The sequence below is a fragment of the Lates calcarifer genome, linkage group LG7_2 (assembly GCF_001640805.2).
Source record: "Lates calcarifer isolate ASB-BC8 linkage group LG7_2, TLL_Latcal_v3, whole genome shotgun sequence".
Taxonomy (NCBI): domain Eukaryota; kingdom Metazoa; phylum Chordata; class Actinopteri; family Centropomidae; genus Lates; species Lates calcarifer.
The window spans coordinates 10543660-10569557 of NC_066854.1; the positions used below are offsets into that span (position 1 = coordinate 10543660).

A 25898-nucleotide genomic window follows, 5' to 3' on the forward strand; every position below is an offset into this window, starting at 1 on the left:
ATGAAATCCACTGTAACTGTATTAATTCTATCTCATTGATAACACCCTCACTGTTTACTCTGCAGTCGCCTACAGCCTTATCACAGCTGTGTGAAGTTACCACCCCTTCTGCTCCACACTGAAAGTGCTCAACGTGGAGTGGCTTTTATTAGGAAGCAGTTGATGTTTTGGCACCAGGAGGATGTAAATCATCAATTATCTGTAATTATCCTCTATACAGAATTTCATAGTGATCTTCCCAGTTGTTGCTGAGACACTTTGTTTGGGAAACCTTGATGAAGGGGGCTTTTACATCAGGGCCCAGATCCGAGTACACTTGACTCCAAAGTCCAGTTTGTTTGATCAGTATTGACTCTACTGTATCAGAGCATGGATCAGGGTTAACTGTGCCTTGGTCCACTTGCTTCTTCTTCTTTGTGTTTATTATTGGATCACAAACCGACCAGGTGCATACTGCCACCTACTTTACTGTACATAACAAGCTGACTGGTGAGGGAGGGGATGTCATACCTTCTCATACTATGGGAATCGAAGCAATGACAACGCCCAAACAAACCAGCTGCCATTTTCCTTCTGCCTCACCCAGCTCTCTAAATGTTTACTCACCTTTTCTCCCCTGCAGGGATCTCTGTCAGCATCTCCACCTTCAGCCTCGTGGCCATCGCCATCGAGAGATACAGCGCCATCTGTAACCCGCTGAAGTCCCGCGCGTGGCAGACCCGTTCCCATGCTTACCGTGTCATCGCCGCCACTTGGGTGGTGTCGCTGCTAATCATGGTGCCATACCCGGTGTTCAGCAACCTCAGGTCCTTCCCCAAGACCAACAGTACTGTCGGCCACATGTGTCGCCTGCTATGGCCCAGCCAGCAAGCTGAACAGACCTGGTAAGTTCTTTACTCAAGAAGAAGCATTAACTAGAGCTCTGTTGACAAGGAACAAGGAAACATACAACCTAAAATAAACAAGAAAAAAAAAAAACCTGGAGAGAAAAATCCTCAAGTCATTCATTAGACCATCAAACGTGTCTGATCTAATTTTAATGATAAAAGGAAAAACCATCTGTCTTACCAACATCACTTGTTAGGTGAGGTGAGGCCTGCTAGCTATTTTCCAGCAGTGACAGCTGCCATTCTGAAGGAGCAAACTCTGCACAAATCTGAAAACTTTTCAAAGATTTCATATTCATGACAATAATTAGGTAGACGTGCCTCCACAACCTCGACAGGGATAAGTGAGTAAAAGATGAATGGATGGAGTCAATTAGTGAAGGGAATACAATCTGCATGGCTTTGCTTCTAAATGTGTGCAGAAAGTCTGATTTACATTTGGTGTAATTGTGTAATTTACATATGCATTACCATGACAAGCAGACAGTAGCTTCATTTTTTTGAAGCAATCAGACCAATTCTTACTGATTGCCTGCAGTTAGACTGCATACTGGTTTGGTCATTTTGGCAATGTCTCAAATTTCTTGAACCTTTATGCGCCTCACTGAGCAGTAAATGATGTAGATATCTTTCATATTCAAGGACAGTAGTAATTCACCTTCAGCAACAGTTGATACCGTGCTTGGTGTGTTTGTCCCAAGTCATCACTTAAGTTTAAAAGAAGCAGGTCTGACATTTGGGAAATGCACTTTCTCGTTCTCTTGCCAAGAGTTAGACAGCAACAGAAGTGGGCAGGTTAACTGAAAAATTGAATCAATCTATTATTACATACTAGTAATCAAAAAATAATTACATTACTTTTCTAGTTACTCAACAGCAGAAGTAATTACTTACATTACCTTACCTTGTTTATTTGTAACTCAGCCCAGCTCCATCAAAAGTGCTTATTTTGTTGTTTAACTATAAGCAGAGTTTGGAGTTGTAGCGAGGATGAGAGGGATAGAGAGTATAGATAATGACGAACAGAGGGCTCTTAAATTCTTGTCACTTTACTATTAAGCCCATGGGCAGAGGCTGTAACGGTGGTTACAGAGGTGGTGTTTGAAAAAAGAGTGAAGTCATTAGGTGGGAGTGTTTTTTAAGATGGAAAAGGGTGAACAGGCAGCCCCTGTTGAGGCTTAATTAGAGACAGTTGGAAATGGATCCATTTTCCGGCATAGCAGGGGTCGCTCCAAAAGGTGGAGGAGCTGAGAAAGAAAGTAAAGACCACATCATTAGACGCAGATACTGTAAATAGTGTCTCTGCCTTCAGTATTGGTGCTGCGAAGATGCATGTAACCATTTTACCGTCATTTTAAATTAACAAGATTGCTGTTAGGCTCCTGACTGTACACTGAGGAGGAGGGAAGAGTAAAGCTTTCGTGAAAGGTCAGCAGGGACATGATTACTGCTGCTACAGTCTGGATTGCTCTGCATTAAGAAACTCATCCATCCAACCACATGCCCTCTGAGGACCAATAAATACTGCTTTGCTGGGAAAAAGCACCCCAAGTACATGGATTTACAGATATGTTGGAGTATCTTGGGGTACATTACTCAGGGATTTTCCAAGGTTTGTCCATAAACAAGTTTGGGTCCTGCAGGATGGCACAATTAAAACAAAGAAGAAGCTGAACCTTGTACATTTCTCCACTTGACAACCTTTTGTGGTCAAACTCTCTGAAGAATTCAGTTTTCTCCAACTGTCTCTCAAACTCCCCAAGCTTCACTGGGAAAGATGAAGCAGTGGGAGACCAGTTAATTAGCCCGCTCGGGCGAGGAGGAAGAGGAGGAGGTGGAGGAGGAGGAAGAAGAAAGGCGAGGCTCAGATGTCAAAAGTCCAGATGTGTCACGGAGTACGAGGACCTTTCAAGTTTTAATTCACAGTTTCATCCTCACCCATCATGACCGTCTTTTTAAAATTACACTCAAATTAGGGCTTAAAACTTGGAGATAACACCTCCCTCATCTACCTCTCACTGTATGAAAATGGCACCTTTTTTTGCACCTAATGAAACAGTGCATAGAGTTACTGAAGCATCCAATTTTAGACTGAAATCTGAGATGATGATGAGAGGATGAGCAAATGATACCAAGACTCATAAGAGAGTCATAAACTGGTTAATGAAGCAATTTTGTCAAGTCAGAGACAAAGTTGATGATTTTTAAGTTTTGTAATTATGATCATGCATGGTGTGCATTGACAAAAAAACTCTTGGGTACTCAGGAGGGATAATAATCTTACTGCGACAAATCCACATACTACATAATGTGACCTTTTATGATCATATATATAATGCAGGAGTGTCTATGACTCCTCCTCATCCCAGAGAGTCTGACATTTCTCTATTATAGTACATATGTTAGCAGACTTTCATTTTTGCCCATTAATGTCTGAATTACATTTTATGATCCAGTGTTCAATTCCATTTACATTATAGAGCTTACAGTGCACACCTACCCTACAGTTGGTCTTTGCATTATTAAAGAAGTTTAGATATATTTGACATCAGAATAGCTCAGCACACCTGTACTATTTTATCAGTATCAATATTAAACAGGCTTTATTAAACCTCAGAACTAATTAAATGAATCAGTGGCAGCACTTCAGAGGAGAGTTTTCCCTGCAAAATGTCACTGAAACCGACACACAACAAGTATTTTTGCAACTAAAATCACTCCTGCCTCTCATCACTTGCTGATGCTGGCATATTTGCACCACTGGCTACAGTTTATTTATTTTGCCACACTGCTGTTCACACAATCAAAACGCTGTGCAGTCGGTGAACAGGAGCACAAGTGAGGTTTTTCGATAGCTTTCATTCCAGGAGCAAACATTGGGCATTTTAGCAGATAAATAAGCTTTTCATATATATGTTTAAAAATCTAAATCTAGAGTTTGGTTATTGTGTGTTATTGTGTCTTCCATAAAACCATAATAATGGTAGTGTAGTTGAATAAACTGTAGTTTCCTTGATAGGGACCTTAGGAATACTTTATGGTAGATAAAGTTGTGTTTATATCTTTACCATGAAGAGTTTTAAATACTGTGATTGATGCTCCATTCCTGCATCTTCCAGAAGAATATTAACCGTAAATAAAAATATGACTCAAAGGATTTTTTTCAACCCAGAGTAATGCAAGCAGTCTTCCTCTCAGGCTGCATATGGCCCCAACAATCTCCATCAGGAAGACAGGGAAGACTGGATGTAGCCTGAGGTGAAACTGAGGGCAAAACATTCACTGTTGCTCAACAGGAGTGTAAGCAAATGAACCACGGTGGTCACGTAAGCAGCAGCTGGTAGATTCAGTGAAGGTTATCACAACAAGGTTCAGCCCCCAGTAGAGACTCGCTATATATATTCTGCCTGCAGTGAGTATTCCTACTTGCATGTTGGTTTGTACAGTGTTCATGTTTCACTGCAACAGGTCACCGATGCTCTGAAGTATTATTATAGAAGTATGCTCTGATCATGTGGTACACCCTCAAAATATTAAGTCAGCAGCTTATGTAAAACTGTTTTAACTTTTGAATTCTTTTCACCATTTTGGAATTTTCATTTTTCCAAAGGTCTGCTTCAGATTGGATCCAATATATTAGACCAGTGAAGACCTCTAGTCTGAGGCGGTCAAATCAAGAGGGTACCACCCAAATGTATAGTCTTTTTAGAACGGAAATTACTATCTCTGCACTAAAAAGACCTTCCTCCTCCGTTGACCCTCAGCTCTCAGTTGTGTAAATAATCGTAAAAATCAAAGAAGAAATTAAAACTCTGCAAGGGAAAACAGTGATCTGATGGCCACATCCGCCCATTAATGTTATTTGTAGTCCTGTTTGTAGTGCAGAAATGTGTAACATATGCATTTTATTTTCTTTGATGATTAATATGAAGCAAACGCACCTTTCCTGGTTGATAATCATTTAGGTGATGTGGGAACAGTCAAAAGACGGAGCTCCACATGAATATTCATCATGTTGTTTTCATCTGTCCCTCTGCTTCAGCTCCATCCATCTGGGTTTCCCCTTGAGGCACAGAAATACAGAAATCCACCACCACCTTTTTCTCTTTTTTTTTAAGTGTGTTCCCGCACTCTACATGTTCACTTCCTGACAGCTTTTGTCTAACAGATTTTCAGTATCAAACAGCCAGCTGATGAGAGGCTGCGACTGAAGCCTTTTTTTTTTTTTTGTAAATGAGAAGTGAAAGAGAGGGGCTGTGCCGAGTTCAGAGGATCGCCCAGGAAGACATTAGAATATCAGAGAGTGAATGAAACTCTGTCTCTTCCTCTCTGCTGTCGCTTTCATGTGCTAACTGATGTGCACCGCAGACATTGGTGGTTAAGACGAGTATTCTCTGATTGCAGTGAATAGAAAAGGCGATGTGGCCGCAGATGGTAAAGATTCATTACGATCAAAGTGACATCTGTACAGTTTCATTATCTTTATTCATAGTGTACTCTTTCTAGTTTTCTCTTTTAGAATAATTGCCCTCGCCCTTCACCTTAATAGGTTTTTATTCAATAAGTAGACTCCTGTCGTGGTTTTACTGCATGCTCAAACAAAACTATACAGTGTTGAAGGAGTGGTATCTGTCGATCGATAGAGCAGGTAGAAACTGACAGAACTGACAGAGGTTCTGAGCCCTTTGAATTCTCGACATGGTTGAAAAATTCCCCCGTCAACTTTTTGTTCCGTTTTTTTGCTCTTTATTCAGTTCCCGACTTTTTCTTTGAGGTGCCATCAATCCAGGCACTCGAGGGAGTATCATTATTCTCTACGTGCGAGAAAAAAATGGAACATTTATGATAAGAGTACAGAGTACACAGCCCGAAGCAGTAGCAAACGCCTCTGATAGTTACATTACAGCATGTATTTGTTTGGTAAAATGTGATTTCATACAGCAAATGACTCCTGAAAACATAATTACATCATCTTCTGTTGCGCTGTCTATAGTACGTCATGTTGTTTCTAAATGGGCTGCTGCTGTTACCATGTGTCAATACATGCTGTGTTACTGTGTAAACTATCAATATGTCAACAGGTCACTTTGATAAGGTCGTGTTGACAGCCTTTCCTGGGCTGAACAGGATGGTTACCACCTTCTTTAAGAGAATAGACATGTTGCAGTGTTACACCTGCAGCAGCTAACTGATCCAACTGGTCTAACTAACCTTCCTCAGTATGCAAACTATGAGACTTCATATGTACTCATGTTTGGATGCTGTGTGAATTTGACAGCACATAAAGTAAAATTCTTTGTGGGCTTTTCTCCAATCTGTGTTAGAATAACAGACAGAAATTCTAACCTTTAAGTTAAAGCTGCTATACTTGTTATTTTTACATCAACAAAGGATCAAATAATAATGTGTTTCTGGACCTGTAGTTTTAATGTTGTGGTTCATTCTCACTGTGTCATTTTCAGCCACAGCTGTTTTCTATGAAAAACTGTTTGCTACCTGTCCAATACCAAACTGCAAACAAACAACAATTATCTGTTGAACACAGCAGCTTCTGAATAATGGATATTGGTTTTACATTCATCAGGTGACCACCAACAAAATGAACTCACAATGAACACTAATGTTGTTCTACATCTGCTAGATGTGTAAATAAGCAAACAGCAGCTTGTTTACATGTATATGTCAGTGTCATGTTTACAGGTTGTTTCAGCTGGTCCCCAATATTGCACATTACTCCTTTACATTTATTTTACAGCTATAGTTACCATTAACTTTACATATTAAGATTTTACATACAAAACATTGTTAATAATCCAGTTGTATAATGTATAATTAAATAATACTGACAGGAGCTAATACTCACTTTACTTTTATTGAAGTAAACGATCTGAATACTTCTTCCACCACTGCACCAACCTGTATATACAGTAGATGTGAAAGTGTAATGATCTGATTAAATATATTTTAAAGCAGCAAATAAATATTCAACAAATATTCCAAAAAGAGATGGAGCAAGTGTAGTGGAGGGTTAAACTGCAGGGAGAGGCTGCAAAACTGGCCCGGGATGCGGCTGTACCTTTTTGCCAGACAGCATGGGGGTAAAGAGGGCTGTTGAGAGGGGTCAGCCATCTGCAGGGCCTCTAGCACAGCTCCAACACGAGCATTGAGGTGTGTGAGGGAAGAGAGACACAGTCTGTTATTCACAAGTTTTTCAGATAGTTTTCTTTGAGAAGCTGCAGATTCTGACGTGTTTGGCTGAGCTGATTCAGTTGTTACTCTTTCTCTGTATTTTTTATTTTTTTTAAACGCCTCTCTCTTTCCACTCTGGCTGTTTTTCAGGTATGTGCTGCTGCTGTTCACGCTGTTCTTCATCCCGGGAGTGGTGATGATTATAGCCTACGGTCTGATCTCCAGAGAGCTCTACCGAGGCATTCAGTTTGAGCTGGGCCAGAACAGAGAGACCACAGGTGAGATCCATCATAAGTTCAATACAAACTGCAAAAGGCTTTTTGTTCACATTGATTTAACTCATACTGGAGATGAAAATACCTCTTTCACTTTTTATAGACCTGTTCAAAGCTGCAGTGAATTACAATAGAGAGACAGTAAACAGCAGGATTTATCACAAGTGCGGAAAATATTCCTAAAATATGACAGCTGCTACGAATGACACGAAAATTTCAAATATGCGCCTGGGTGAATGTATTCCTTAGTACTTTAGTTTTAATGTTATGCACTTTCTAATAGGCACAAGCCAAAATTCTCAGGCAATACAAGCAAATAAATATTGCATGAAATATTATAACAAAGGGAGATTTCTTTGTTTTGCCTCAAGCAAAGAATGACATATTTTGCCACTACCTACAGGTTCTGCACCTGTTACATCCAAAAATACACTTCTCCTCAGCTATCACAAAGCCCACTCTACTTGTTTTCATTGCTGGCGTGGAATTTCTCCATGGCCTTCGAACAGTATAGCAGAAATATGCTTCCTTTAGGTGGATACTAAGTGCTGTCGTAACTGTGTGCAGAAGGAGCACCAGTTTCCATGGAGTCCAGTCTTGTGTGTGATTCATCAAGGTTGAGACGATCTGAAATAGCCTTCAGCAGTGGCTGTTAATCTATTGCTAAACATAGTGTACTATTTTTTTGTGATGAAGCAAAAATAATGAACTCCCATCCTTGGCAATGAGTCTTTTGGAGCCTTGAGCACTTTACAGTGATGCTGAAATTCACATCTGAGCTCAAACTCTCCCATCCTCAGAGAAATTGTGTAAAAAGTTTGACATAAACAACTGGACTATTACCGCTCCACCCACATTGTTAATGATACCTTTGATACAGTCTATCATGAAGACTTAAAGGTTCATTTGGTCCAACAGGTCCTGTTCATAACTAGTTTTCCTTCTACCTCACTGACGCTATCTTTCCGTCAGTGCTTTTAAACTGCGCTTTTCTCAGGGGGTCCACAAGGCTGAGTTCTTAGTTTACTTTTTAATCTGTGGACGCCTACACATGGCAGCATCACGGAAACATCAGTAACACTTGATAATGTGGTGCAGGATTTACACTGTAATCTCATCATATGGATCAGGTGTGGATAAAATACTGAGCAGTCCCTACTGGATCTTACATGTAGGTTTCAGTGGAAGAAAACAAGACTATAGAAGCAGAGGACATGATCAGAAATCTCTGCAGTGTAGGTGTAATTAAAGTTATTATAGTTAATACCGAATACGTATTTTCTCCTACACGCTGCAATAATGTTTGTGAATGAGTTAAACCACAATGTGAATTTTACATTCAACAGTAAGAGTGAGGTATGTGGGTTGGTTGTTAATGGTTTTGTTTCCAGTCCTGTACCCTGTAAGTACACAGTATTTAAAGTGGAGTAGAGAATAATTAATTTCTTGTCACCTTGAAAATGCTATTTGTTATTCACCTATTTACCAGTTTTGTTTTCTTCTACTGTGCCTTCATCTAATTACCAGTAACAAACATTGATATTCTATTGGTGCCTTATCCATACGACAAAATGACCCTGTAAATCCTATCATTTTTTGATGGATGGTAGAACATCTGAGCATCTCCGTGTCCTCGTATTAGCCCCTTTTATACAGCTTGTTCAAGGCAGGAATGTTGTGCTGTTATTCTGCCTCGCCGTTCTGCATAAGAGGTATGGCAGCAGTGGTAGTCACAGAGACAAATGAAGAGCTGGCACGACGGGACAGACACCGACCGATTCTGAGGCTGCTGCGTTACACGTCACGCCTTTAGATTCTGCAGTGCTGGCATGCTACTGAAATCAAACACTGGAGCGGCATTCCCCCAGCTTTGTTTGGTTCAGTGTAAGGGCGATAAAGCACAGTCTCTGTGTAGCAGGAGCTGTTGTTTGTTTGGATAATCCAGCGTCCACTGTCTATTGGTCGCTGTGTACGCTTTAACATAAAGCATCCTGACTTTACCTGTAATTAAATGTGACATATAAGTTAAATGGCCTTCCCTGCTCCACACTAACACTGTGGCCTGACCCCTCCACAGGCCAAAAGAACGGGGTAGGCAGGGCTCTGGTAGGGTCGAGTGACGACGACGATGGTTGCTACATCCAGGTGGCTAAAAAACCCTCCTCCGCTGTGGAGCTCCCCACTCTCTCTGCCTCATCTGGCGCCACCCAGGCCAAGACCGAGCGCGCCCGCAGTAACACCTCGGAGGCCAAGCTGCAGGCCAAGAGGCGAGTCATCCGCATGCTGATGGTGATCGTAGCACTCTTCTTCATCTGCTGGATGCCTCTGTACTCAGCCAACACCTGGAAAGCCTTTGACATGAAGTCAGCCTCCAAAGCCCTCTCAGGTGCACCCATCTCCTTCATCCACCTGCTGTCCTACACCTCCGCCTGCGTTAACCCCGTCATTTACTGCTTCATGAACACACGCTTCCGCAAGGCCCTGCTGTCCACCTTCGCCTGCTGCTGCCGCAACAGGCTGTGCCGCCAGTGCCGGTGGTGCAGGAGGAGGGAGGCGGGGGAAGACGGCATCACCGCCACCTCCATGGCCACGTCGATGGCCACCTCCATGTCCAAGTTCAGCTACACCACCGTCAGCACCACTGGCACCTGCTGAGCCTGAGGGAGAGCTGGGTGGTCACATCGGTGGATGTCGGGTTACTGTGTGCACCATCTTATTATTTTTTTCTTCAATCTCCTGTTTTTCCACTCTTCATCTTAATATGCTGTGAGTCATGTGCTGAGTAATCTCCCTGCCCTCGTTCATGAGGTCTTTTTAAAAGGTCTCGTTCAAATTCTGTGTGCATGGTTGCAGAATGTGAGGCTGGGAAAACGCCGTTTCAGTTTTGATGACATTTGTTTTCCTCTGTTTCACTGGCAGTATCCGCTTTGTTGCATCCTGAAGAGAAAATCAAGTGCCTGCGCTCTTTGTGTGGCTTTGTCATGTTCGGTTGTTCGCTGGCTCAGACAGACATTTTAGCGACTCCATTGAAAATAGGAATCCTGTACATGTGCTTACTGTCTTTATGTTCTGACTGTGCCAAAGGTTCATTTCTGACAGACATACTGTTGAACAGTGAGAACTCTTTAACTCCGTAATGAATCAGTATGGATTTCAGCTCCTTTTGTGTTTAATGTTGTGTCATCTTCATTCATTGAGTGTATCTCAGCCATCAGAATTATTTCACTGACGGCTTCACTAAGTGACTTTGGACATGTTGGGTCTGGAATCAGAAATCATCCTCTTAAACCAAAATATATCAAAGGCAGAGCTTCTAGCTCATCTGTGAGATAGTGTTTTGCTCGTATTGTGTTTTGTTTCCTCATATTTTATATGTAAAGCAGATTTCCTGCAACCAAAAGATTTTTTTCTTGGGATGATTCTGTTGGCTGATCTTTTGCAGAACCACTCTGTGATTCAGGATGATACAGCAGGTGAATCTTTATATAAGCTTCTTGAAGATAAACATCTGAAGACTATAATTTAGCCTTATCCCTGGCATACATAAATAGGAAAGTCTGGTGCATAGAGTCAGGCAATTTTCTTGTGTTGATCCCTCGTGTAATAAAAAAAAAAAACTTAAATTAAACTTAAATCTCCCGTCAGCTCTGCTGCAAATGTTGAATACTGATGCAGACGTTAGCATCAGTGTGTGAATTAGCACGTAGTCCATTCATGAAGGGCTGATAGCACCTGTTTGTTGCTCCAGTCTGCCCCCGCTACCAGTGGCACGGGAAAAGTGCTTTAGTCAAACACACCTTTTCTGCTCAATTATCTGTGTGGCTCTGTGGCGTCTTTCATGTACTCTCTCTGCCTTCTGCTGCAGTGCCGCCAATTACTCTAAGCATTACCTAAGTACAAAGCTCCTGTTTCCAGGCTTAGACTAACGAGGTGTTTCTCAGGGACCCTCTCCTGCAGTGCAAACCTCACGGCTCTGCCTTTGTAAGACTGTCAACAAATGTCTCTGCTCACACACTCCATCCGAGCCCTTCAGTTCTGTGATTATTATAATAAGAACAAACTAGATTTATAAAGAACATTTACACAAAGCATGTAGCCCGAAGTGCGCTACAAGGACAAGCAGAATATCAGACAAGTAAATGGTTGGGCAAAAACAAGTACAAAGTAACATTAATTACAATAGTTAAAATATTAATTGGAAAAATAATAAAAGCGCCCTAGCTACAGCTGGGAAACAGATAGCTTAGTTTAGCATAAAAACTAGAACACTAATTTAGATCAAATGAAGCATAAATTCACAGCAGCTTGTTCAGGTTGTTTTTATGTTGAAACTGTCATTGTTAGGTTGTGGTATCAAACGACACGTTGGACTTTGAGTGGAAACTGTTGCTGTAACTGTGGCATTTCTTACTATGGGTCATGCTGTCTTTGTACTCGCCATCTGTCAGAGAGACTTGGGAAACGTGACTCTGGCAAGACAACGTACAGTATATTCATGTATTCCTAAAGCTTTCCAGAAAAACTTAAATGTTACATAAATCTTTTTTTAACCATCTTTGGAGTCTGAGCTAAAGCAAACTTGCCCCATGGATTTCTCTCGAAAAATGCATACGAAGATGAAGTATGCCTACAATCTGTTGATATTTTTTTAAATTTAAGAGCTGTAGGCAGGTTAACTCCTTCCATTGATAGATATTATTTTGATAACAGGACATAATCTTCATTAACAAATTCCCAAAGAAATCATAATGAATTCAACTACTTATGCCAAAACATGGATATGGTAGTGTTACACTGAATCATTTAACACCCCATTAAGATATGTCATAGACCAAATTTTATCAGTTGGTCTCTGCAGCACAAAAGTAGGTGGATTTGTGTTAAGCAGTGTGATGTAATATTTTTGTCCTACATGCAGTGTACGCTGACAGCTTAGTGCTGTTATCTCCTCTAACACTTTCAAGTTTGAGTTCGGTCCTCCCATCAACCAGCACTCCCCATCCAGGCAGCCCCCCCCCCACCACCCTTTTATCCTTTTCAGTGCAGAGGCGTATGAATACATGAATGACAATAGCGTGTGGGTGACAGCAGAGATTTGCAAGCACAAGCACTGTCCGAGAGCAGTTTACAGGTGGTGGCAGAGGTGGCATCGAGTTCGGCTCGCAGGCAGACAATTGGCGCACAAAAATCCCCAACAGAGCTTTCCTTACAAACACTTGTTGTGGCGGCTTCCACTCTGTGTGTGCTTTTGTAATTAAGGCAGGAGACAGTGAGTGATTTCCATGTCTTCGCCAGCACTTGGTGAACTGGAGAACCTGTGAATTCATTCAGGATTTATTTGACTGATCTGTGCACCCTTTTAGCTTCCATCAAATTAGTATTTATTCTTAATATTTTGTGGACAATATGACATTGGAGCCTGTAGCTTAAAGGAAATTCAAACAGTTAAGTATGCTAAATGATAAAGAATGATGAACAGAAACCTTTTAATCCTGACTTGTTATTAGTTTTTTATTCCATGGCCAGTAGAGTTACAATTTCACAGAATAAATCTCAGTTTCCGGTCATGTGCATTATGAATGAACAGTGCAAAAATGTCTGGGTAGCCTTGCTCACTTTAGGTTATGGTAAAAGCAGCCCAGGAAGATTTGCTCTGGAAAATCTACTGTTTTTGTTGAATTTTATATCTGTTTTGCTATTCACCTCAGCAGGCCAGCAGGTTTAGATATGCATTATTAAAATAAGCAACCCACACAGTCTTAGAGCTGCTACTTTTCTTATTTTCATACTTAGAGAGTCAAGCTAAGCTAGTTTTTACTCAGCACACTGGAAATAAATACAAGTTGTCATTTCCTCACTTAAGGATATGCTAGTTATTTTGCATTGTCATGTCAACACTAAAATGTTGTCCTCCATACAGATAGATTTGTCAGAAACAGACAGACAGATAATTTTGGTATCAGTTCAGTGAGTGCAGTGATCAGCCAAACATGTAGGTGTAATGTTTGACAGTTAAGACAGAACTGAAATCTGAATAAACTGTGGGTCTTTAAGAGGTTGGGATTGGTTTTTAAAATCATTTTGGTAGATGTGTTTATTTGCTTTGTTGCAGAGACTTGCACATCATGTCTGTTGCTAAATATAGAACTACAGCTTAGCTTAGCTTAGCAGGAAGGCTGGGGAAAATCACTAGCTTGGCTCTGTGCTAAAGTTCACTAATTAACTGATGGTTATTTTGTTATTTCTTCAGTCAGGCTACCTGTTTCCTCTTGCTTCCAGTCAAACTAAGCCAAACGGCTGCTGGCTTTAGCTTCATATGTAGTGTACATACTTGGGCGCCGTGTCTTCTCATTTAACTCTTGATTAAAAAAAAGCGAATAAATGTCCCAGCTATTCTTTGAAGGCTTTATAGAGTACTTCCACTACTGCAGGGACCTGCTCGGTAACTGCAGATGTCTCCCAAAACAAACAGCAGGCTAACCAAAAAAAAAAGAAAAGAAAAAAAAAAAGATTTCTACCATAACGCAGTAAGTTTACAGACTCCTAAAAACAAGGTAAAAATGCTCCTGCAGGGGTGAGTAATCTCATTCTGACCCTGTCCCCTGAATAATGCCTGATGCAAATTGAAACTGAAATGAGGCTGAGTTATGGGACCTTGCACACAGTTGGTTTCTCTCTTATCTGTACTTCCCTCAACAAGAATCCCATTAGGTGCTTGAGGCAGCACACGAGGAAAAAACAGCAAACCTCATTTGCCTCTTTAGCTCCGCACACGACGCGTGGAGCAAATTTTGATCGTCTTTGGACACAAAAGAAGTGACGAGCACAAAATATAAACTGCAGTGTCATCTTTCATGAATGTCACTTTCCTGGCAGTGAAACACAAACCTCCTCATATCTGTGATGATTCATTTGTGCTCGCTTTAAAAAAACAGGCGTGCGGTTTGTGTCACGCTCGTCACTTTTTCAAGTTCTATTTCTACAAGCACCAACAGACTGTTTGGGCAGATAATGTTCTATTTAAGCTGCTCATTATGATTTTGTCCTTAGTTTAGATTTTCATGTTTTCTTTTTAATTGAGGGATTGCATGCTCCAAAGAAGCTCTGTTCACCTTGAGTTTAAAAATGCTACAAACAGAGCTGCTTTTCTTAGTTCCTGGAAAGTTGACAGCTGGGAGTTATAAGATTTTCAGCCAGTAGCAAACACTGCAAAGTAGTAGAAGTAAATTACAAGAAGTTGTTTCTCAATTATTTATAATAGCTACCTGGAGGATGGCTGCGAGTAAAATGTGCCCCTGCTGGAGTTTTTATTTTGTTCCTTTGCAGAATAATTTGTAATTGCAAAGACTGATTTTTGTAGTTTCGCCTCAGGCACAGAATGAGATATTTTGTTTTGGCCTTCGGGTTCTGCACCTGAGCATTACCAAGAAACATAGTTTATGTGAGCTGTCAAAGAATCTGCTCTCATCTGTTCCTCTTCATGTTCATTCGGCCTTACATGTCTTGTAAAAAAGGGGAATACGGTAGCTTTCTCTGCTCCTCTTCCTTCTCAAATGTTGGAGTAGACGAGCTGTTCTTTTCAAGATGCTTCTCAACACCTTCCCAGGAAGTATCTTGAGTGTTAACGTGTATGTCAAGTTAAAGTCTCAGCTTCAAGGGAAAAATCCCGCGACTAAACAAAGTGAGAAACGCTGAGGTGAAGAGCAGGCGCAGAGTTGAGGTGATGAAATCCCATATTTAGCTCTTATTAGCATTGGAAATCCTTCTCTGATTGTGAGGCTGTCCGTGTTTGTGCGTCTAAATGCGATCAATGTTTACCAAAGCAGTCTCCAGGTCTGCTTAATTCTTTTTTAAGTTTGCCACATCTGGTGCCTGCTTGTTCGACATTGTAATAATATAAAATGTGTATCTGTCTATTAGTTGAACTGGGGCTCACATCTGTGAGAGGTTTTAAATGTGAGGTTATTGGTGTTTGTGATGTTTTGCTTTCACTGTATCTCCTGTATGATATAGTTATTATGATGCGGTCTTGATATCCGTGGTTTGGTTCATGGTTACTGGCTATACGTGCAGTATTTTTCATGCCAAATGTCCATTATTTAACAAAAAATAAATACTGGGAAAAACGTGAGAGCATCTGTGATGACTTCTTCCTCTGATATAAAATTTACTAAATGATAAATCTGCCTTTGGATTAGCAGCTCTCCACTGAAGTTTGCAATACTTTCTCACCTCAAGCAGAGAAGAGCTGGACTGTGAATAAGTATTCAGTACTCAAACATGAAAAAGGGCGATGAATAATAAAATAGCAACAAACAATGGCAAGTCAGCGTCCCCAGCGAATACACTCTGGTATGAATCAAAGTCCTCGAGGGAGGGGAGAGCCCTCAGGAAGTTCAAACTCACATTTCACGGACTGGGATGAGGAAGAGGCTGAATGCTCAGGAGTCATCGCCATAGCAACACACCCGGCCACAACATTAATCTGTCGTCTTGGACCAGAAAACTGAGAAAATGCACCTTCTTTTTTTTCTTTTTTTTTTTTCAAGCTATTCTTCAGAGACGTGGATCTTGCCCTGTGTGAAAACAGGAACGTATTTGTTTTTTTCTCGTTTGCAGTGCCTGAGAAAAAGTCCATGAAGGCTTTTTAAATATTTTACACAGTCAGAGCGCAGTGAAATGTGACGTTTCCTGAATATTAATGATATAGCTGTGCTGTTTACTGTTGTAATAATATCCTTTAACGGCTGCTTTCTGCTCTATGAGGAATTCTAAACATTTAATACATCTTTTCTTTTTGGCAATATTAAATAAGGTTATTAAAGTCTATTGATTTTGAAGGAGAGGTTATTATTCATTGCCTCGACCTTAGATAGTAATGTTCAAGTATTAGTTCTGTTTTATTCTGCCATTTGAAAGAGCAGACTGGAGTGTTTCACAGTGGATCCCAATATTATGTGGATTTAAAAACATGAAACCAGGAGATCCACTGTGGAGTTATACAGAAACAGGCGAGAGGCACATTTGTAACAGTGTTTCCAGCTTTCAGTGTAACTTTAAAATCCATCAAAGGAAGGTATAGAGGTGTCAGGAGACATTTTCACTTGTCATAGTAGGTAAAGTGCATGACTCTGTTCTACTCGATTGTCTCAGTAAGCCTGGACAGTGTGACAGTGAGCATATAGCCATCACTCATTTGTCACCATCATTCACCCAGGCCTTACATTATCAGTTTAACTGGGCACATAGCCCGACATGTATCAACATGATGCAGTCCACGTCCCCTTCAGCCCGTTATTATAACAATAACCCAGGACACAGACGTGCTATCAAGCTGATTTGGCGTCCTTTGAAACACCAACTTTGTTCTGACCGTAGCAGCTTTCTGACTGCAAAGTGGAATTCACATTTTCATTGATTGCAAGAAACTGAGAGTCCCCCGATGGATCCTTATGTCTCAGACTGTGTTACTCAGCTATTCAGCACCTGTAAGGCTGCAGAGCTCCACACTGTTGTCAACTCATCTGTAATCCCAGCCAACAATGTGTGGCCATGCTGTGTTGTGGATGCCATTAGCCTACTGATTCCAACACCATTTGTCATGGCTGCCTTTCGCCACAGGGTTCAGTAACGGAAGTCAGCAGCGGAGAGTCTAGTAAATGGACACGGTTTCTGTGTTCCACCCTTCCCCACCCACCACCACCTCCAACAGAGAAACACAGACAGCCCATTTATCTTCTTTCTAACCTTACTAGGTATTCCCAATGAATCCCCCCACCCACCCAGCACATTTGTCTTCATCCCCTGATGTTCCTTCTCCGCAGCTAGCGACACAAAACAGAGGGAATGCATGCCTTTGTCGTGAAACAGGCCTGACCAGCAGGTTAAAGCTATGATATGCCCTTTATGTACACAGCGGTCTGTCATTTGAGACCCAAAAGACCATACAGAGTTACCAAAGCAGCAGGATCTCCATATCCAAACAGCCTAAAGGAATAAAAAAGCTTTACAGATGCAACTCCCTTTTACATTTCATCCGGTATTATACAAGAAATGCATGTGTTGCTCTGGACTTTGCTGATTCAATGCAGCATTTAAGTAATGTTTCCCATTTCACAAGGCCAGAGCGTATATAGATATTTTCAGCTGAACACATGAAGCGCCTTTGTAAAAGGAAGCCAATGTGAGCTGTAAAAGCCTTCAGGGCAGGAATTATTATTTTTTTCTTTTTATATTGTGAATTTCATACACCTTCCAATGTGAGCGAAACAGGGGGCGATGTTGAAAGGTGCTTCAAACTCACAGTGTGCAGGAAGGCTAATGCAGATATAATAACAGCTTTTCAATTTATGTTTTGAGTGATACAGACCTAAAGAGTGGAAGGTGTGTGGTAAAGGTCAGAGAGGTTCAGAGAGGGTAAGGACAGGTTTTCTTGATCTTAATGTGTAGAAATCTCCAACCAAGACCCTTTCACTGGAGCTTACCATGTCTTTATCCTGGGATGAAACGAATGCTACACTAGTTACCAAATGTGTTTCATTTCATATAAGCTAAATGTATTGGTGCTGTTTGCCCTATTTCCTCTTAGGGGAACCTTTATAGCAGCACACAGAAGTCATACATTAAAGCAAATAGCACAAAACTAAATACTGCTTTTGGATTTCCACTGGCAGACCTACCCCACAGGGGTTTGTTGGAAAAAAAACTTTCCTTCATTCAAGTTAACTCAATTGACCTTCACATCACAGTCAGCCAGTCAGGTAGGTAGCCTGAACGGCATTCAAAATGAAGCTACGACAACCCAGTTGTCATTCTCATCCGGCACCTTGGTGAAGGATGCGCACCTTAAGGTCAACACTCCTGCCTTGAATGTGTCGGCCGGGGGGGCAGATTTATTGTGGCAATCATTGCTATGTCCTTCTGTTTTTTAAAGTTTTTCTCAGCAGTGAAGGGCCGAGGTTTATATTTGTGTGATATGCCATTTAGTTGCTAAGTAACCGAAATGAAAAGAACAGTCTCCACGGTACAAAATCTGACATATTGCTTATAAAAACACACGGGCTGCCCTGTTTGGTTGGAGACTGTGAAAAACAGTAAGGGGGTGGTTACATTTAAAGTTAAAATGTGGAGCATATGGCTTGGAGTACATGGGAAGTGCGTGGGAGTGCATGGGAATGAAAGTCTGTGTGGCATGTATGGCATATATGGGTATGCTTGCATACAAATGTTTATATAGGTAGGACAGATAGCCCTAAACAGATAGATAGACCACTAATTAATTTGATCAAATTTTCTCAAGGACTAGACGTGGACTCCCAGTGTGACAACTTGTGGGAATCTCCTCTTCCAGTAATTTTCTGCCTGCTGATGGGATTGGCACAGGGTTGCATTTTACTGCAGAAAGTAATCACTTGGCCTGTGTTATGGGAGCTGATAGTAATGGGATTGGACTTCGCTATCTTCTTCATTTGGCGTTTGTGTTGTCTGTCCTGACCATCTCCAAGCCAGGACCAACAGCTTGCTGTGCTTGGCAAGTGTTGTGCATTAATTTCCTGCACCAGAGAGAAGTGTGAAGAAGTGTCAGTATAACAGGTTTCTGCTCTCATCTTTGGCACGGTGCAGTTCTCCTCCTTTATGTGTCGGTTCAAAATGTGTTTGAGTCAATTTAAGCGGAGCAGCAAAAGACAGCTCAACCTTAGATTGTATCTTTGAGAATCCCACTTTAAGCACAATCGTCACGAGACTCTGTCGAGCAGATGGGGGATGTCTTCTGGAGGAAATCTATTTCTGAAATCGAGGCCTCAGGCTTAGGTCTCAAAACCAGTGACAGGCATGGGAACCCAATGAAATTCAGCATTAACTTGAAAGAGTGAAAATTACTGCCATTATCTGCCATTATACATATATATGCAATTTTTATTCCCCTCACATGAACATTTTGGAAAACATATGTAACATAAGCAGCCTCAAAAGGACTTTGAAGTTTTATTCAGAGGGAAAATGCACTGTGGGGCAGAAGAAGGGAAAAAGATAAAACATACTTAATGTGAGGAGCTCTCAGGGTGTAATATTCCCCCGCCGTCACCCAGACTTTGCCATAAGAAATATCATCATTCTGCTGTCTAATTAAAACTGCAGTTTATATCCAAGCTGCGTTTCGTTTGACTCTTTATGAGCTCCACGAGCAGTGAAGCCAAAGTGTAGTTTATCTGGGTTATATGAAGACAATGGATCCAAAGATGAGGCTTTTGGTTGTGCCTCAAAATGTTGAGCTTTTAGGTCATTTTCTGAATATATTACCTTACACCAGCTTTAAGGCCTAGCAACATCAGACTATTATGCATAATCTTTAGCAATTGGTGGTGTGCTGGGGGGGCAAGGTCAAACCACTGTGTTTGAAATCTTCATGTCAAGTCCGACTTGAGTCTTGCACCATTGCCCAACAGCAAACTGTCTTGACAGTGCTGACCTTTGAGGGAAATGGAGAGATGGAGATGGAAGAAACAGAGGAGGCTGTTAGCTTATTAGCTGTATTCCACCATCTGCTTTTATTCAACCCTCTGCTGGAGTATAAGCTCTTCCACAGTACTATATGATATAATTGTTAGACAGTTATGAGAAGTCACTCACCTACAAATAAGTCTTTTTACGTAACAGTTTTAACTTATTTTACCTTTAGCCAACACGTTATGAAGTTTCAACTGACAGTAAATTGCACTAGCATGTTTCCAGTTTCCCAAGGTGGTTAGCCAATAGCTTGTCCGATGCAGTTTACCACCTGTGTCCTAAATTACTCGTTATTTACCACATGGTGCTGTCCACCATTTTACTGTCCTAACAAACGGCACATTGCATAAAGAGTAGTTAGCGAGGGAGGAGAGGGATTTCGGACACAGTCCATTCCTCTAGCAAAGCCTGTTTCACACGTAATGCACTGCTGATTTTTGCTGTGCCAATTTTTTTTTGGCATGAATGAGCCTGTTCACTAAAATATATGCTCAGTATGCAAACAGATAGAGTCTGGTGCGCTCATTATAAGATCTATATGTTCTATATCTCAAACCCAGCTGATACTGGATCAAGTCAGATGTGATCTATTTTTAATGTGAACCACAGTCACTGGGGACTCAGTCAGTAACAGATGAAGCAACAGTAAGAAACCTCTCGCTACAATATAAACAACCCTCAAGGAAAGATTTCATAGGCGCTGACAAATAAATCAATACCCATGACGGACCGATAGCTCATGGTATTGTAGCTGCACGGCATTAAGGGACTATTTTCTCAATAACTGATAATGAGTGTCATCATCATGGTCTTCATTAACTCAATCATTACAGCACCAGTGATCATTACAGCGACAACAAGGAGCACACCAGAGGTCTCATCTGTAAAATGAACTCCTGTTTAATTTGTTCATACAAATAATCCTTATGTAGGGTACAGAGGTGTCTTGTATATGATTCCCAAACTAAAATGTGAGCTTTTCAGTGTAATTGAGCTAAAGCTAATTTCATCCATTCCTGACATCAGGACCATTTTCTAATTAGGAATACCCGACTGGATAAAATAATTACTGAATGCAGCTGCAAACCCAACTCTATTACAAGTCTGCCTGAGATACCGAGCACACAACAAACAACAGCAGCTCCTGCAGAGTTCACACTAGGAACACCTCAGGTCTACATACATATTGTTGATTGGTTTCTATTTTGATTAAGTCTTGCCTCATTTCGATTATCATAATGAAAGTAAGGTCATAATTAGTGTCAGGAGCACAGCTGGATTCAAACTCTCATTTTATCTTTCCATGTAAACACTGCAGTGTGATATTTGTTTCAATGATGTCGTGTTGAGGTAGCTACATCTGATTATACATAAGGGAACTGTCATTCATGGATTCAACAGAGGGCCCTATGTTATTGAAAAGTATTCTTTTTAGTGTGTATTTTTTCATTCCATCAGGAAATGTGTTTATACAGTGTGTATAGTACCAGTGAAGCCCAAGCCCTGTTTTCTAAACAGAGATCTGTATATGCAACAAGAACCTGTAGCTAAAACATATGTGGAACCATAGTGACATTTAGAGAGTGTGGTGATGCAAACAAAGGCAACAAGCCAGTGCAGGCAGGAGCAACCAAATCCACAGTTAACAGTTGAAGTGGCAGTAAATACAATTCTTCAGGCCCATAGCACAAAATAAGCATAATAGAATTTCAGGGTGTTGATCAACGCCAATGACTCAGTAGGAATCAGATTATTAAGACCAAGGACATCAGCAGATCAGGCTGATCCTGGCAGTAATATTTGGGACTGTGGCACTTCTCCGTGCTTGCGTCACAGCTGATATCTCTGTTAACGGGAGAGCTAGAAAAACATGCGACTCAGCCATGCTGCCCACCATCTCCCACATTTCCTCTGCTTTCTGATTTCCTTCTGGCTCTGTTTGCCAAGGCTCTGCACCTTGGAGTCCAAACTGAGGAGGAGAGGAGAGACATCATCTGTCATCCTTGCTGACACCTCATTATGAAAATGGTGATTTCCGAGGCCACGCCACATGGCACGGTGGCACGAGGCTGCCAGCCGCTGGCTCAGATCGCTGATAGAGTCTGTAAGCCAACAGGGGCAGTCAGGGGATACTGCTTTGGCTCGGTAATGTGAGAAAATGTGTATGTGTGATCAAGGAATAAAGAAAGACAGTAAGAAAAGGTGAACGTACTTTTAAACTATAAATCAGACTGATATGACATGAGTTTTGGCTGTTACATAGAAATACATACAGATAGCACTTCAGCACAGCGGCTGAAAATATCAAACATGCCTCACAGCTTCGAAAGGCTTTCTCAGAGCAAGTCTAATGCAGCCCCTTGGGTCAAGATTGCTTACTTTTTCTCAGAGATGAATGTGCCCTTCAGGGTGACATCAAAGCAGCAGGATTAGGTGTTGATTAAGTTTGACGCAAACAGAGAGAGGAGCTTCTCTCTGAGCACACTGAAGTCTCTGATGCTGCAGACTTCAACGATAAAGACAAAGAAATAAAAGCATGTTCATGGATTTTGCTGTGCATGCATTTTTGGGGAAATCAATATAGTTTTTTCTTAAAGTAAGACCATGTTACATTTAATGAAGAAGTAACACATTATTCCTCACAAAAAAATGTGAAAAATCTGCTGTTGCTCACTTTTAGGTCTAATATTTAGCTTGGAAGCTTGACAGCACCTCAGCCTCTCCATATTAGCACTAACACTGCTATTTTGTTGCAGATAAACAGTATTTTTACATTGTTGTGATAAAAGCACTGAAATGTTTATCTGTGACGTGCTAATATACAGGAGTATCTATCTAAAGTTTGCTAACATTAACAGCATAAGCCCTGAGTGTACTGGATGTGGTAATAAGGCTGTGTTTTATTGCTTAATTTAACTTCTTTATGTTATTTCCTATTGTCTCAGAAGTTTAATCGTCTCTCTTTAAAGGTCCCTGAGTCCAGATGCAACATAAGCCAGGACATTAAATCCACAGTTTGTATTTTGGATCCAATAAAAGTAGCCAAGCAAAGAAGCCAAATACAGAGCTTTTTGAAAATGTCAAACCCATCACTTCACTGGTCTGAGATATCACAGTATATTTTTAGCACCACTAACGTCTCCTACATTTTGGCTGCACAAACATGGACTGTGTCAGTTTAGTTGTGGTACATGGCTGAAGGTGCATTTGTCCTCATCATCAGTGCCAATAATTACAGTTCTTTAGCTTATTTTTTATTTTGCTAAACACAAGTCAGTGATAACATGAATGTCAGAATCTCATTAAGAAATTTCAATAAAAATTCAAGAGAAAACTTTATGTTACTGGCAAGATACACAGTCAGGTGCTGACAGAGGTAGCGCGGGTCGTCCACCAACTGGAAAGCTGGTGGTTCGAAGTTTATTTTGTGTGTAGATTGCCAAGCTGTTAATTTAAAATGACAAGCTTTAGTTTGCTGTTGCAGTACGTTGACAAATTCTAATGTGTTTTGTCAACTGAGAGCCTTTTATAAATAGAACTCAGGTTGATAAGGTTTAGTCTTTTCAAGTAACCCAGTATTTTTACGCACCTACATTTCTACTTAAGTAAAATGTCACAAATATGGCACCGTGTCTAACTGAATATGAGATTTTGGCACATGAAATATGAAACATAATTTAACTCCTCTGGGAGAAACATCATTCTTTGACTGATCCAGCAGAGAGGTTTTGACTTGAGCTGCCTGGCGGGATGCTGTCAATCATCCTGACAGGCACACAGCCTGAGGGACTGAAAGTGAGGAGGAGCCACACAGAGAAGGTGTTTGCTGGGTTCGTAGCACCTGGAAACATGCATGTAAATAAGGGGTTGAAGGAAGGGCACTCCCTCCAGCTTCTGATGTCGATTGACCACCTGTTTATTCGCACTTGATTAATCCCAAAACTTGATCCTGTCCCTTGTTTGTTACCTTGAATGAAATAATCAGCTACTTACTGAGACAGGAGTTTATTTTCTGTAGGTGGGAGTCAGTGAGTAAAGGTCAGCTACATTCAGCTAAGTTTTGGCAAGAGTCTCGAAAACATCCACTGAGAAACAACAAAGCTGGAAGCTGAAACCATTCATCAAGAGTGACAGTGACTCTGATGATACTGACAACGTGCAGAAATGTATATGAAACAGAAATTTAGAATTCAGACAACCATTGACAGTGCTTCTAAGCCAAGCAAGGCGTGCCAGAGTAAACCAAAGAAACTTTCCAGGTTTTATCTCGTGACTCTTTCTTGTCCGAGTGCAGTGCTGCCAGATTGAACTGCTAAAAAGTAGGCCAATCATCATAAACCACCATTAGATATGAGGAAGAGAGGGTCAGTGTTCAGTGTGGACCAGTATGTATGGAGAGGCAATGCTGAAGTCAGAATATTGCCTAAAGCCTGGGTAATATTCAGGTGTTTAAAATTAAAACTCAATAAGATTGAACTGAAATGAGAATATTAACAGAGATTATCCTAAAAATGAAGAAATAAAATTGCTCATATATGACCTTCTGCTGAATAGCTCTGGGTGGTCATGCAGACTATAACAACAGACTTGAGTCAAGAGGTCTCTCAGTATAATCTCCTCCGCCAACCATCTTTCCCTCTGCTCCCTGTAGCCAGAAGCCATTTGAACTCAGCTTAATCAAATGGAATCGAGCATGGGACAAATGTCCAATCAGAAGGAGCACGAAGGGCACGCAGAGACATGGTGCATTAAATTTATATCTAACTTTCTACAAAGAGTACTCAATATACGTCAGTTTCAATCTTCAGTTTTATTTATATAGCCCTGAAGTGTGTGTGTGTGTGTGGTATCTATCTTCACATCTAACTCTAAAGCAAATGATTGTATTTCTCAAAATTTCAAACTATTCCTTCAAAGAAAGAAACTCTCTGCTGTCAGTCTGTTGTGCTATAGCATTATTAGCATTTCACACCTGACGAGTCACATGCCCGAGCCTTTATTTCACTGTGCAAATGTTTTTGTGCCTTTTACCTCTGAGGAGTATGGAGGAGTAGGTGTGGTATGAACTTACAAACATTTGACTTTATTATTAAACAAGCTATACAGTTTGTAAATGTCTTGAGTCAATAAGCTCAGTTTGCTTAAATGATTTGTTCCACAGGTTGTCACTGAAGTCTAAGTCTCTATAAAATAATGTTTTTTTGTTTTTTAAGTAGCAACACACAATACGTTGTGCGTTTAACAACAATAGTTGCAAAATAGTTTTGCATTTACCGCTCAGTACTCTTATCTGCTTGAAGGCGAAATTTCCTATGCAAATACTGACCCTTTAAGTACACTTTTTCATTGCTGCCCAATTTGCAAAGTCCAAACAAGCTCAACTTGATGAGCAAAACATCGTTCTTTTTTAAGATGTCGGGGTTACAAAGGTCTCCAGTGACATGGAGGTCAGAGTTAAAATGAACCCAGACTTCATAATTGGGTTTTTAATAGATCTGGATGAATCATGGTCTGACAGCTTCACACGTGCAGGCTGTCCTCCTGAAGAGGGAGATCAATCAGGCGATAACAAAGCATGACATCAGGGTCATGGTACTTTATATGAACGTTCCCTGAAGCGAAAATTGGGTTTTCTGTGATAGATTGGCAGTAGACCAAAGATGAACAGAGCAAATGGGGGCTTTAAAATTGCAGGGTGTGCAAAATGAGAGCAGTGTAGAATATTGAAAGAGTAATGAGAAATATTAAGATACATGTGAGATACACAATAATAACTGAGAAAATATTTTTTAATGCGCATTTTCTGGACAGGCGATATATACGATCTTTATTTGCACACTGTATGTGCATCACAGCTCCAGATGGAAGCACCATATGTGGACAGACTACTTTACATGTCATGTCTCTTCAGTCAAACTCAGACCAGACGCTATATGTTAATATCAGTGCTGTGCCCCCTAAAATGACTGAAATTTCAAAGAGAAGATCATGACTCTGAAATGTGTACACAGCTTTCTTCTAAAAAGAGAGAAGACAGTCA

General features: G+C 40.8%; 1 protein-coding gene across 1 annotated transcript in view; it reads left to right on the plus strand.

Annotated features, from left to right (window-relative positions):
• Positions 1–16712, plus strand: part of cckbra (cholecystokinin B receptor a) — a 38847-nt gene extending 22135 nt beyond the window's left edge. Inside the window, exons 3-5 of the mRNA XM_018701766.2 lie at positions 623–884; positions 7227–7354; positions 9429–16712. Of these exons, the coding sequence (XP_018557282.1) occupies positions 623–884; positions 7227–7354; positions 9429–10006 (968 nt within the window). The 3' untranslated portion in view covers positions 10007–16712. The remainder of the gene's footprint in view (positions 1–622; positions 885–7226; positions 7355–9428) is intronic.
• Positions 16713–25898: the final 9186 nt, after the last annotated feature.